General features: G+C 36.3%; 1 protein-coding gene across 6 annotated transcripts in view; it reads right to left on the bottom strand.

Moving 5' to 3' along the window:
- Spats2 (spermatogenesis associated serine rich 2) overlaps positions 1 to 13,560 on the bottom strand; it is a 111,908-nt gene that overhangs the window by 66,315 nt on the left and 32,033 nt on the right. For 3 of the 6 annotated variants that reach the window (XM_063254703.1, XM_063254702.1, XM_013159409.3), the window contains 2 exons: positions 2,309 to 2,397; positions 2,132 to 2,171 (listed from right to left, as the gene is read on the bottom strand). In XM_063254703.1, the coding sequence (XP_063110773.1) occupies positions 2,132 to 2,156 (25 nt within the window). In that variant the 5' untranslated portion in view covers positions 2,157 to 2,171; positions 2,309 to 2,397. Of the gene's footprint in view, positions 1 to 2,131; positions 2,398 to 13,560 lie in introns of all 6 variants that reach the window. The other 3 variants (XM_063254704.1, XM_063254701.1, XM_023567621.2) reach the window with 1 other exon arrangement.

Here is a 13,560-nt window from a genome sequence, read left to right as displayed (position 1 = left end):
AGTGGGAAAATTATTATTTTTTACTTTCTTAGTTCAAATATCAGATACCCAAATCAGTTATATGTACAGATTTGTTTTAGAGAAAGCCCTATCATATACAAGCTGTTACATTGTTTTTAAATACATATAAATCCAGGATACACTTGACAATGAATTGGTAAGCACTTAATGCCTAAAATGTGGTCTGAAGTTTAAATTCATAGCAGGTACCAATTACAAAAAGCAATGATACTTTCTCCTAATTCTGGCAAAACATACACATGAAATAAATTACTAGTTTTTAGAAGCTTCTGGGGTTCATTTTTTCAGGAAAAATTCAGTACTAAACTTTTATTTTCTATCTACTCAGAGGATAACAATATGTAATGTAGCATTTATGAGGGACCTCCTGAACGTAGTAGCCACCATTAATCCCTATTATCTTGTTTTGAAGTCCTGTATCATTTTCATTGTTTTGTTTGATTGGGTTTTATTCTGTTTTGTCTGGTTTGAATTTTATTATATCTGATGGCATAGGCAGCTATGTCAAAGATAACAAAATATATCATGCAGCCATTTTGGATTTACTGTTATGTTGTTTTGAAGTCCTTTTCTACATTTATTGTTTTGTTTTTACTGTTCTATTCTGCTCTGTTTTGTTGAATTTTTACAATGAAGGTTTGGGCAGCTATTCTGAAGACAACAGGCATTATTGTAGCCACTGCTGATTTCCTATTATTTTATTTTGAAGTCCTATGTCACTTATACCATTTTGTTTTGATTGGCTTTATTCTTTTTTTTATTGCTTGGTTTTATTCTCTTAAAACAAAAATTACTGAAAAAAACTATATATACTTTTGTTCAAAAAAAAAAAAACTATTTGATTTTCAAGTCCAGAATCTTATTTTTATCACAGTATTTCCCACTTGAAGAAGGAAAACAGACAGTGTATGTTTCAAGCATAATTGGGTGAAAAAAACTGAACCATACTGACTGAAAGCAAATTTGGTTTTAAATTTTTTTTTTCAGCTTATCTTATTCCACTGAATAATTCAGTTTCTTTAGCAATCAAATCATTCCTCAGAGCTCATATTTTTTTTAGGAAGATTTAGTACACAATGAAGCTACAGTTTTCAAAACCATAAACATCTCCAATATATTATTTTCTTATAATAAATTGTTTTGGGGTTTTTTCCCCTTAATTTTTTGTTTTTTTTTGTTGTTGTTGTTATGACTGTTTTTTAGTCTTTTGGAAACAGAGTCTAGCTGTGTAGTTCAGACTGGCCTTGAACCACTATGTAGCACACACCAGCATCAAACTCATTGTACTCCCCTGCCTTAGCCTCTAAGTTCTGGGATTACTGGGGTGTGCCACCATGCCCCAGCAGAGTGAAATTTTTGAATTGCCAAATCAAAATTGAAAACATTTCCTCATATATAATATCCAACATCTGGACTGAACGTGTTTATTTTGATTATAAGGACACTGATTTTAAGGTGACAAAACCGGGATACTTAGTCATTCTTTAATATATTCTACTATGTGCAACAGTTCTGGTGTTATTGTTAAATATGTCCTTTTAAATTTTTGCAGCTGTTCTAGGAAACTTGAAAAAGATTTTACAGAGCCTGTTGAACTTCCCCTCATTGTAACTACTCTTGATATTTCCAGACTCCTTGTATCTCATATTATACTTCAGACAAGAAGTAAGAGTAACAATCTTGGAAGGAAAACTAAAGAAGAAAACACAACTAGAAACATTTACTCATACTTCATTTCCTTTTTCTAGGGGTACAGAACATCCTGAAGTCATTTTCAACCACACCTCCCCAACATGTGTTCACTCTCCAAAAATGCAGCATCAGATTGCATTTGGCTTTTCCATAAGTTACTACAATTCATTAAGTTTGTACTAAGAGAAAAGCAAAATGGATTAGTGGTTCATGCCTATAATCCCAGCAGACAAGGCAGTAGAATCACTTTGAGTTTGGGGTCAGTCTGGACTACACAGTGAGACTCTGTCTCACACACATGCGTACACGCGCGCACACATACACACATAGAATACTAATAAATATATAGCAAAGATTTACATTCCAGGCACATTACAACTATTCTTTTATCAATTTATGCCTACATATATAATCTTACCCTTCTGGCTTTGTTTCCTAGACATTGCTGTTTCTCTGACCTAAAAACAAAGATAGGAGAAAAGTATCTTTTGTTTTTTCTGGGTTCTGAGAGTATATCTGATTTAAAAGCTGGTAACAGAAATCTGTAGCTGGAAGCAACAAATGTAGTATCCTGGTGGTTTGAAATTCTGCTCACTAGCTGTTAATCTCTGTTCCTTTGCTTTTGTCAACTTCTTATCAGGAAGTATCATTGCAGACAGACATGTCTCTTTTTCCTGGGAGAACCTGGAGGGAAAAACACAAATACACACATTCACTTTTGCATGTACTATTACTATATGTATGAAATTTCTAACATCCATGATTCACTTTGAATTTTTCTATACAAAACTAGTTTTAAAAATATTGTGGAAAGAATAAAGCTGCTGAAAAGAGCTATATTTGTTTGTTTGAGACAGGTTCTTGCTATATCGTTCAGGCTGGCCTTGAACTCACTATGTAGCCCAGGTTAGCCTGGAACTCATGGCAATCATTCTGCCTCAGGCTCCCAAATGCTGGGATTTCATACAGACATGCACCAGCATATCTGACAAGAGTTATATTCTTAAGGAAATTTAAAGTTAATCCCTTCAGTTTAGAAAGCATGTTTTTTCTTTCTTTTTTTTTTAATTTTTTTTGTCTTTTTCTTTTTTATTGGTACCGGGGATCGAACTCACGACCGCCTGCTTGCAAGGCAGGTGCTTATGCCATTGAGCTAAATCCCCAGCCCTGAAAGCATGTTTTCTTAGTCAAATTGTTTTGTACCTATTTCAAATATTTCATCCCCATTTCTGCTTCACAAATACTATTTTTATCCCTAACATCTTTCTTACCATCTGATCTTTCTATCCAAATCAAGAGTCTTTCTCTTCTTCTAGAATTTAGCCTCTCAGGCTTCTCAAAATTTGGGAAGTCCAAGTGGAGGGAGTACAAAGGAAATTTAATGTGGAAAATCAAAACATCAATATGTGATACTGCTGGCTGCTTGTTTGCTGGGGAGGTTTTTTGTTTTTTTCTTTCAAGACAGGGCCTTGCTTTGCAGTTCAGTCTGGCCTGGAACTCACTATATGTCTGGCCTTGAGCTCACAGTCCCCCTGCCTCAGCCTCCAAACTGCTGGTATTACAGATCATTCCTGGCTCAAGGCGGCTTTCTTAAATTCTAAAGATACAAATGCTGGGTTTTTTCTTTGTGGTACTAAGTACTGAAGCCAGTGCCTTACACAAGCTAGGTAAGAGCTCTATTATTGAGCTACATCCCCGGGTACCGAGGATCAAATTCACAACCTCACACTTGCCAGGCACTCATTCTTTTTTTTAAGGTAAGGACCAAGATGGTCTTGAATTTGTAGTCATCTTGCCTTACCATCTAAAGTAGCTGGGATTACAGAAAGATATCCCCATTCTTGCCCTAGTTTTCTCCGTATCATTAAACATTCTAAAGCTACATGCCCAGGGATTCTGGGTAGAAAAGGCCTGATATGATTATAACTTTCAGAAGTTAGGAAATAAATATAAAACAGACTGTACACTGTGGATATCAATATGGCAAGTCCTCAAAAAACTAGAACTATAAATATTAGAGATAGTTCCCTTCCTGGTACTTCCCCTCAAAATTTAAAGTTTCATACATGCACATCCATGTTTATAGAGGTACAGTTTAACCTTGGAAACAATCCAAATGCCCATTAACCAATGAATGTATAAAAATCATGTGCTTTTTTAATACAATAAAGTACTATTCAAACATAAAATAGGATAAACTTGAACATTTATAACTAAACAGATGGACCTTAAGACCACACTCTTAAGTGAAATAAATCTGACACATATGTAAATATCACAGTCTCTCTGATGTGAAAAACTAAAAAGTATAAATAAAAACCAAAATGTATAATAGATAGTGTGAAATACAAAGAAATTGTTCAAAAGGAAAGGAGAACCCGAGAGGAGAGGAAGCGAAGAAAAGAGAAAAAGATAAAATGGAAACAAAGCTTTGTAAATAAGGAGGGAAAGAAGGGTTGAAGAGACTGAAGAGCAATGGGGAAAAAGGAGGAATTAAGATATAAAAGGTACAGACACAAATTCTCTTTGATGAATGTGATCATTAGATATATTTAAGTTGTACCAATAAACATAATAAAAAATTATAGCAGACTGTAAAATTAAAGAAAAGCTGAAAACATCAGCCAGTAAAAAGTCAGAAATAGCAAGAAATGGATAAACATTGATGAAAATAGAATGAATGAAGAAAAGCCTTCAGGAGGAAAAAAAAAGAGATTAAAGGAGATAATACTGGAACACAAAAAAGTGGTGAATAGCTCAAATTAATATTGGGACTCAGATATAAAAAAACTGAATAAAAAAGATAAAAAGGATTCACACATACACACAGATGAAAATTCCCTTGAAACTTCTATCACTCCCTACCAACTCCAACCTACCAGAAAAACTGTTTTATGTTTAAAATATACCTATGACTGGAAATCCCATTTATTCCAGCTATTCCACTTCTAGGCATATTCCCAGAAGAACTGAAAGCATCATACCACAGTGATATATGTGCACCTATGTTTATAGCAGCACAATTTGTAATCGCCAGATCTTGGAAACAACCCAAGTGTCCATCAACTGAGGAATGGATAAAAAAGTTGTGGTATTTCTATACAATGGAGTATTATTCAGCTATAAAGAAGGATCACATTGAGATATTTATCAATAAATGGGCGCAGCTTGAGACCATACTCATAAGTGAAATAAATCAATCTCGCATGTGTGAATACCGAATAGTTTCCCTAATGTAAGTAATGATTCAAATATATAAAAATATGTGGTAATCATGATTCCCCATTAGGTGGCCTTGAAGCCTTATAAGGTTTTCACTCATTAATTAGAAAGGCTTTATTCTGGGCTTCTTGATATGGAAATATTTGAAGCTAGAGTATATGAAGTTTTATCCAAATATTTCAAGGAAAAAGACAGACACTATGGTAACTACTATTAAGTCGGGTTATGTGGTGGTGAAGTACTAGGTTGCTGAAACAGTCATGCTTTGACCTCTATTGTTATATTGTTATGTCCTGTTTTATCTCAATCTCCCCCTTATTCTTTTAAAAAAAATTATTTAGTCATTTCTTATGTTTGTCTTAATTAAAGAAAAAATTTAAAAAATTAGGATATATAAATAGTAACTCTTTTTGATTTCCTATTAACTTGTTTTGAAGTCCTGTAATACTCCCACGATCTTGTTTTGATCGATTAGACTCTGTTCCATTCTATATGATAGTATCAAGTTTGAAGGCATAGGCAACTACTTTGAAGGCAATAAGATTCACTAAGATACCCATTCTGGTTTGACTATTGTCTTCTTTGGAAGTCCTGTAATGTTTACAATGCCTAAGTTTTATTGGTCTTGTTCTCTACTGTTTTGTCCAACTTTATAATATCTAATGAGATAGACAATTCTTTTTAAGGAAACAAGAGACAACGTTGATAACCATTGTTGATAACCTTGTACTCTGTTCTACACCATTTGCTATGTCTATCCTTGGTTTTGACTGACAGCTTTGTTTTGCCATATTTGACTGTATTCTCCCCCCCCCCAAAAAAGTAATAAGCACTAAGGAGTAATAAAATCCAAAATGTGTAAATTTTGTTGTAAAAAAGAGAGGGAAAAAAAAGAAAAAAAAAAAGAAAAAGAGCTCTAACAGATATAACAGCAAGTGTGTTTAGGGGTGTTGAATAGCTGACTATATCAATGTTTTTGGATCATTGAACACAGCTGTTTGCAGTCTCCCTGTTTGAATGTCCACCTTGTATTCTTTGATACTGTGATTTGAGCAACTATTTTCAAGATGATAATATGTAATCTACTAACAGGTGATTTCTTACTGTTATTTTTTTTTTTTGTAGTTCTGTATTACGTGTACCCTTACACCGCTTTGTTTTGTTTTGTGTTTTTCTCTTTTTCCTATTAAATAAAAAAAATAAATAAATAAAAAATAAAATAAAATATACCCAGAAGCCAGGCATGGTGGTACATGCCTGTAATCCCAACACTTGGGAGGCTGAGGCAGGAGAATAGTTGTAAATTTGAGACCAGCCTGGGCTACAAAGTGAGCTCAAAGCCAGCCTGCACCGCATTGCAATTCCCTGTCTCAAAAGACTAAACAACAACAAACCCCAACAACACTGAGAATGAGAACACTTCTCATCTCCACTGCTACCACCCCTGTCTAAGTCACAAAAATCTCTCACATGTAATCAGGATGATAATAGCCTTTAACTGGCATCACCAGTCTTCTATCTGCTACCTGTGGCTTCTATTTCACGATGGCAATTTTTAAAAATTGTAAGACTGGTTATGTCCAACACTACTGCTTCAAGTCCATTTCACTAAAAAGAAAAGCCAAAGTTCTTATTAGTAGCCTTCCTGATCTTACTATTCAAGTGTTCGTTTCTCGTTTTACCTCACTCACCTCATGTCCTATCACTCTTCCCTCGGATACTCCACTGGATACATGTCAGCCTCTTTATTATCCCTTTTCTATTGTTGATATGTATAAAATATCCTCAAAGTGCCCCCTCTGCCAGGAATGTTCTTCTTGTAGATACTGACATGGAATTTCCTCATCTCCTTCAGATTTTTTTCAAATGTTACCATCTCTGTCACTATTCACTAGAATCTATTGAACTTGGGGGTTAGAACAGTGGGAGTATATGGCATTATTACCTGGAGCTGTTTCCCTCACATACTCTAAGTTAGTGGAAAAGGTAGTTCCACTGAGGTGGGAAAACTATGAAAACCAGCAGCTTCCGTCACAGAGGGAACTGACTTGACATGAAGCAAAGCACAGAAAACTCCCACATTCACTGCAGTGTCAGTAAGAGTTTGCATTTTTTGGTAACAAGATCAAGGTTCCACCTGTCTGAGGTTGCTATCCTAGTGTAAGCAATGGACCAGGAGATGAGACAAAAATCTAAAGGGCAAATCTGGAAACAAGACTCCAGGGGATCTTGGTAAATGTTCTACATACCAGGATGGAGACACTAAAGACAGACATACCTGGCTGACCATAGCTTGTATACAGAGACAGAAAAAATATGAGTCGGCCCAATGGAAAATAAGTTAAAAGTCAGTAAATTATGGCCAGGGTTGAAATCCAGTCATGCTTTGTTTTATCCTAACAAAGTTTTATTCTAACAAAGATTGTGTGTGGTATGGTTTATGGCTGTTTTTGCACCTATGACAGTAAAAATAAGCAACTGCAACAAAGACCACATGAACCAGAAAACCTAAAGTATTTTCTATATGGCCCTTTCCAGAAAAAGTTCATCAAACTGTGTGATATGTAATAAGAAACCATCAATAAATTTGGTTTTTTTGTCTTTTTCCTTTTTATCGGTACCGGGGATCGAACTCACGACTGCCTGCTTGCAAGGCAGGTGCTTATGCTGCTGAGCTAAATCCCCAGCCTCCAAAACCATCAATAATTTAAAATGATTAAAATCATAGAAAGTAGGCTCTCCGATGACAAAGTAGTAAACTCCAAAGCAGGGAAGAAGTATGAAAACCTTCAAGTATATCTCAAAATTAAAAACTTGCTTCAAAACAACTCACAAAGGGCTGAGGATTTAGCTGCCTGGCAAGTGCAAAGTTGTGAATTCAATCCCTGGTACCAAAAATAAATAAATAAATAAATAAATAAATAAATAAATAAATAAATAAAAATAAAAATAAAAATAAAAACCTCACAGAGCAAAGAAAATAGCTTGAAATGAAAGAAAATACAACACATTAAAATGTATGAGATGAAGTTAAAGTAGCGTTTTAAATACTTTAGCAGAAAAGAAGGAAGATTTTAAATCTGTAGTCTGAACTAGTTTAAGGAGTTGGGTATGGTGGCACACACTGTAATCCCAGTTACTCAAGAAGCTGCGGTAAAAGGATCAAGAAGCTCCACATCAGCCTGGACATATTAGACAGACCCTGTCTCGAAATAAAACAAAAAGGGCTGAGTCTGTAGCTAAGTGGTAAGAATACTAACCTAGCATGTGTCTAAGACCTAGGTTCAATCTCCTGTACCCCCCCCAAAAAAGGCATGATGGCATACGCTTGTAAGGGAGGCTGAGACAAGAGGACTGTTGCCAGTTCGAGATCAGTCCATGCTATAAAGTGTGCTCAAGGCCACTTGAACTGCATAGCAAGACCTTGTCTCAAAAAGACCAAAAAATAAAGTAAAATAATAATAATAAATTCCTTTTACACAAAGACAAGCACAAATTCAGGTAGCATGTATTCAATATTTAAAGACAATATATAATATTAACTTTCCTAAACTCACAGAAAACAGAAGAAACACTGATTAATTCCATGAGAACTGTGGGATTGTGTAGTAGTCAGAATTCTAAAGTTATCTCTTTAAGGTTCCTGTCCCTTAAGTTATTCATTCAAACATAATCTATGTACTACTGTTCAGGGATTTAACAGATGCAATTAATTCAGGTCACATTCCTTAATGAGATTAGCATAGAGTATCCAGGTGGGCTCAATCTAATTACGTGAGTCTGGAATTTAAAAAGATGTATCAGAAATATGGAAGAAGAGAAAGCCAGGGAAAGTTGTAACTGGAGAAAAATCTAATCTGCTATTTGCTTTCAAGGGAGCCACAAGGCCAACAAATGGAAACAGCTGTAGAAGTTGCAAATAACCCCAGGCCAGTAGCCAGTAATGAAATAGGAACCTCAGTCCCACAACTGCATGGAAGTGAATTTAGCCAACAGCTTGACTAAGCCTGAAAGTGAATTTTCCTTCAGAGCCTCCTAAAAGGAACACAATGCTACTAACAACTTGATTTCAGTCTTGTGAGATCAACCAGAGAAATAATCAGCTGAACCAAGTCATATCAAATCTGATCTACCAAAACTGTGAAATAATAAATGGTGTTCCCTTAAGTCATTAAGTCTGTAATAATTTGTTACAGCAGCAACAAAAAATTAATACAGCCCCATTATCCTGATTCTGAAAACAAAAGCATCACAAGAAAATGACAATATTCCTCATAAAAACATAAATGCAAAATTCACTAATAAAACACTAGTGAGTCAAATTCAGCAACACAGAAAATATTATATTCTGACATAGTGTAACTTATCCCAGAAATACAAGCTTGGCTTAACATCCAAAAAGCACTTACTGTAACATACCATATCCATAAAATAAAATGACAAACCTCTATCACCATTCATGATAACAACTCTCAAACTAATAATAGGAGGAAAATGGTCTTAGATTTTTATAAAGGCCACCATGAATGACAAACCTACATTAGATACCATACTTAATAATGAAAAACTAAATAGTCTCTTCCATGTATCAGGAAAAAGCCAGAATGCCCACCTTCACTACTTGTTTTCAACAATATACTGTATGATCTTGGCAATGCAGTAAGGAAAAACTTAAGTCATTAAGACTGAAAAGAAGGCTGGGGATTTAGCTCAGCACAAGGTCATGAGTTCAATCCCCAGTACCAAAAAAAAGACCCAAATGGAAAGGGCTGGGGATATAAATCAGTGGCACAGCGATCCTGAGTTTGCTAGTAGCAAAAAAAAAAAAAAAAAAAAAAAAAAAAAAAAAAAAAAAAACACCTATATTATAAAAGAAAAAAATGTCCTTATTCAAAGATGTCAGGATCCATGTACAGCAAATGCTAGTAAATCCAAAGACATACTCACTTTCTCTCTCTCTTTCTGTCTCTTTCTCTAAAAAAAAAAAACCTATTAGGATGAAAAAACTAGTTCAGCAAAGTCAAAGAATAAGACCAGTTTATAAAAATCAATGTTCAATTGTATTTCCATTCATTAGCAATAAACAATCAAAAAATAAAATCAACAAAAAGCATTCACAGTACCTAGGAATAGGATGGGAATAGTAGAACATACCTGTAAACCCAATGTCAGTAACAGATAAGAGGCTCTTTAAAAGCTTAAGATCAGCCTGGGCTACATGCCAGGCTGCACTACACAGTGAGACTTTGTCTAAAAAAAAACCTGAGGAATATATATAACAGACATGAAAGTCTCATACACTAAAAACTATAAAACACTGCTGAGAAATTAAAGATTCATGTTCTTTCCAATCTAATCTATAAACTACTCATGCAAACTCTACTAAAATTCCAGCAAGCATTTTTGGAGAAACTGACTCTATCCTGTGCCTTTAAATGGAAAGGCAAAGAAACTAGAATAGCCAAAACGATACCACAGTATACTATGTCAAAACTTACTATAAAGCCATAATCATTTAGTTAGTGTAGTATGTACTATGGTGAAAGGACAGGCATTTTGATCAATGACAGTCCAGCAACATGTATGCCTGTAGTCTCAGCTACTTACTGAGATGCATAGTGTTATGATTAGTGTCTAGATGTCCACCCAATGCCTCATGTGGTCATAGGTGTTTTTTGTTTTGTTTTTGGAGTTAGCCGGGTCTGGAGTATATGACTGATTTCTAGTGCAGTGTGGGGATTAAGGGTGCTGGGATAAGGGATGGGTGATTGCTGGATCAGTCCACTTATTGGTTTGGTACCACCTTCATCCTCATAGACTGGATAAAATATATGGGACAGAAAGAGGCTTGCCTCCCTCCTCTGTTGTTGCTTTTGCTGTCTTCTACCACAATGAACTGTTGACCCCTCTGCCATGTGCCACTCTGTTTTAGATTATTGACTAAAAATTTACAAACTGTGAGATAAATCTTTCCCCTTTTAACTTTGGGTACTGGGTATTTTGTCTTACGTGGTAACAAAAGTAAAAGAAGTTAGTGCCAGAAGTAGAGTAGCTGCTGTGACTATATGCTGCTGTGACTGAACCTTATCACATGGTTCAGAAGCCTTTGGAAACGGCTTGTGGGAAGAGTTAGAAAAGTTTGGAAATGCTGGCTAAAAAAATTAGAGTTGGAATGCCTTACGCTGCTCTATACTGGAGTCTGGTCAGAGCTCAGAAGACTGATAAAAATTCTGCCAGAAAAGACCAGGCTTTGGAGGTTTCTGCACTGGCTGTTGGACTTCAGACTTGACAAAAGTTTGTTTGCATTTTGCTCATGTCCAGAGACTCTGCCTAAGACTAAGTTAAGCGTGATGGACTAATTAATCTGGCAGAAACTTCAAGGTTGAGGTAGTGACATGGTTACTATTGGGAGCGTTAGCCAGATTTATGTTGAGAATCAAGAGCAAAGAAGCCAGCCATGGTAACTGACACCTGCAATCTCAGCACTCAGGAGGCTGGGACAGAAGGACTGTGATGAATTCGAGGTCAGCCTGGGATACATACAGTGTTCAAGGCCAGCCTGACCTACAACAAGACCCTGTCTCAAAAACAAACAAACAAACAAAATGTCAGCAAAGAGCCCAGCAGAACAATTTAAAACATCATAAGTATGGCCAGAAAGGAAGCCCTAATAAAGCTACAGATACAGCAGAGGAGATCTTGATAGCAGAGAAGAGGAGAATAAAAAAGATAGCCTGAGGGTATCACAAAAAAGCAGCTGGTCCTCCACCCTTTGTAGCCTCAAAATTGCAAAAATGAAAGACTTTGCTTTGAAAAGAAAGCCACAGAGCACCATGCTCCAGAAGGCAGCAGCCTAGAAAACTTGTCCCTCAGAATTGAACTCAAGAGTACCAGCAGATTCAGGCACTTAAATTCCCACAACCAACAGAGAGAGAAGCCTGGCTACAACTATAGCTGACAGCAGATCTTGGCATCATCCATGTGGTGCTGGTTTTAGACACATGCAGAATACAAGAGATGTGGGGGCAGGAAGGCTTCCACCTAGATTTCAGAAAGCTTGGGAGGTCAAGCAATGTCCTCCTGAAAGGGCAGTGTGTGAAGGTATACATATGCAAAGGTGCAGTGAGACTCCAGAAATAGAGAAGGGAGCAGAGCAGGCCCAAAAGAAAAGTTATGGGAGCTACAATCACTGGAAGTGCCATAGAAGTGGAGCCACTCAAGCCCTTTAGAGTTCCTGTCTTGCCACAGATTGCCTTTGGTGCTGCCTATGGAACTACAGGGCTTAATGTTGGCCCTGCTGATTTTGGACTTGCTTTAGTCTATTCTTTTGTATTCCCATTGTAACTTTTGAAATAGAAGTGTCTATTTTCTGCTATTAACTTCATTGTGCTATAGCACTTTTTTGTGCTATTCAACTTTCTTTTCATTTGTACAGAGGCTCACAGCTAAGAGTTTGCCCTAAATCTCAGAGGAGACTTGGGACTTGGACTTTTCAGCAATGCTAAAACTGATAGAACTTTGGTTAACTCTTAGAGATGGACTAAATGCCTCTTGCATAATGGGATATACATTCCAGGGGTGGAATGTTATGGTTTCTGCCTAGATGCTCCACCAAAGCTTTTTGGAAATGGCTGAATCTAGAATATATGGCTGATTCCTAGTGCAATGCGGGGATTAAGGGTGTTGGGATTAGCAGTGGGTGATTGGACTGGCACCACTCTTATCCTGGTAGACTACACACAATATAAGGGGCAAAAAGAGGCTTGCCTCCCTTCTTCCTTGTTGCTTTTGTTGTTTTCCAACGCCATGAACTATTACCCCTCCACCATGTGCTGTCCTGCTTTGGAGCCAGCAGATTATGAACTGAAATCTCTTCAAACTGAGCTAAATAAACCTTTTCCCTTTTAACTTTGGGTATTGGATATTTTGTCTCAGCAGTAAGAGAAAAGTAACTAACAGTAAAATGGCAAATTTTGTGGTAAATATTAGAACACTATTTTAAAATGTCAGCAGGGCATGACATCTAACACCTGTAATCTCACTACTCAGAAAGCTGGGGTAGGAGGACTGCCCCAAGTTCCGGGCCAGCTCTGGGTATGTAAGGAGTTCAAGGCTGGACCCACATGCACAGTGAGATCTTGTCTCTAAAAAATAAAATCTTAATTCATTTAAAATTAATCAAAAACCTAAAAGTGAAATGGCTAACATTACGTACACCTCTTGGAAGAAAGCAATGGCATAAATCTTTGTAATCTTGGATTAAGTAACAGTTTCTCAGATACACAGTGTGACCAGAAAACACAGTGATTCTTTTTTAAAAATCAGCAAAAGACACATTGCTATGAATCTCCCTTGCTTCAAACACACATTCTTGCCACTTTCTGAATCAGTTCTGGAAGTCTTCTTTAGTTGCACTGTCCTGTCTGCCTCAATGTTCTGAATCAGTTCAAAACATTTATCTTTCATGGTCTTAACTTTTGGGAACAGCCAAAAGTCAGTGGTATTAGATCTGGTGAATTAAAGTGGAAAAAAATATACTACAATGTTTTTATAAGTCTGACTTTTTGTTGGACAACACATGGCAGCAGTCTTGTGTAATTTTTATCACACTTTATAACAATACAA

This window comes from Cavia porcellus, unplaced genomic scaffold (genome assembly GCF_034190915.1).
Source record: "Cavia porcellus strain 051 isolate PalLab524CR breed Dunkin Hartley unplaced genomic scaffold, mCavPor4.1 scaffold_8, whole genome shotgun sequence".
Lineage (NCBI taxonomy): Eukaryota > Metazoa > Chordata > Mammalia > Rodentia > Caviidae > Cavia > Cavia porcellus.
Note: the sequence above shows the minus strand (reverse complement) of the source record. Positions and strands in the feature narration are given on the sequence as shown.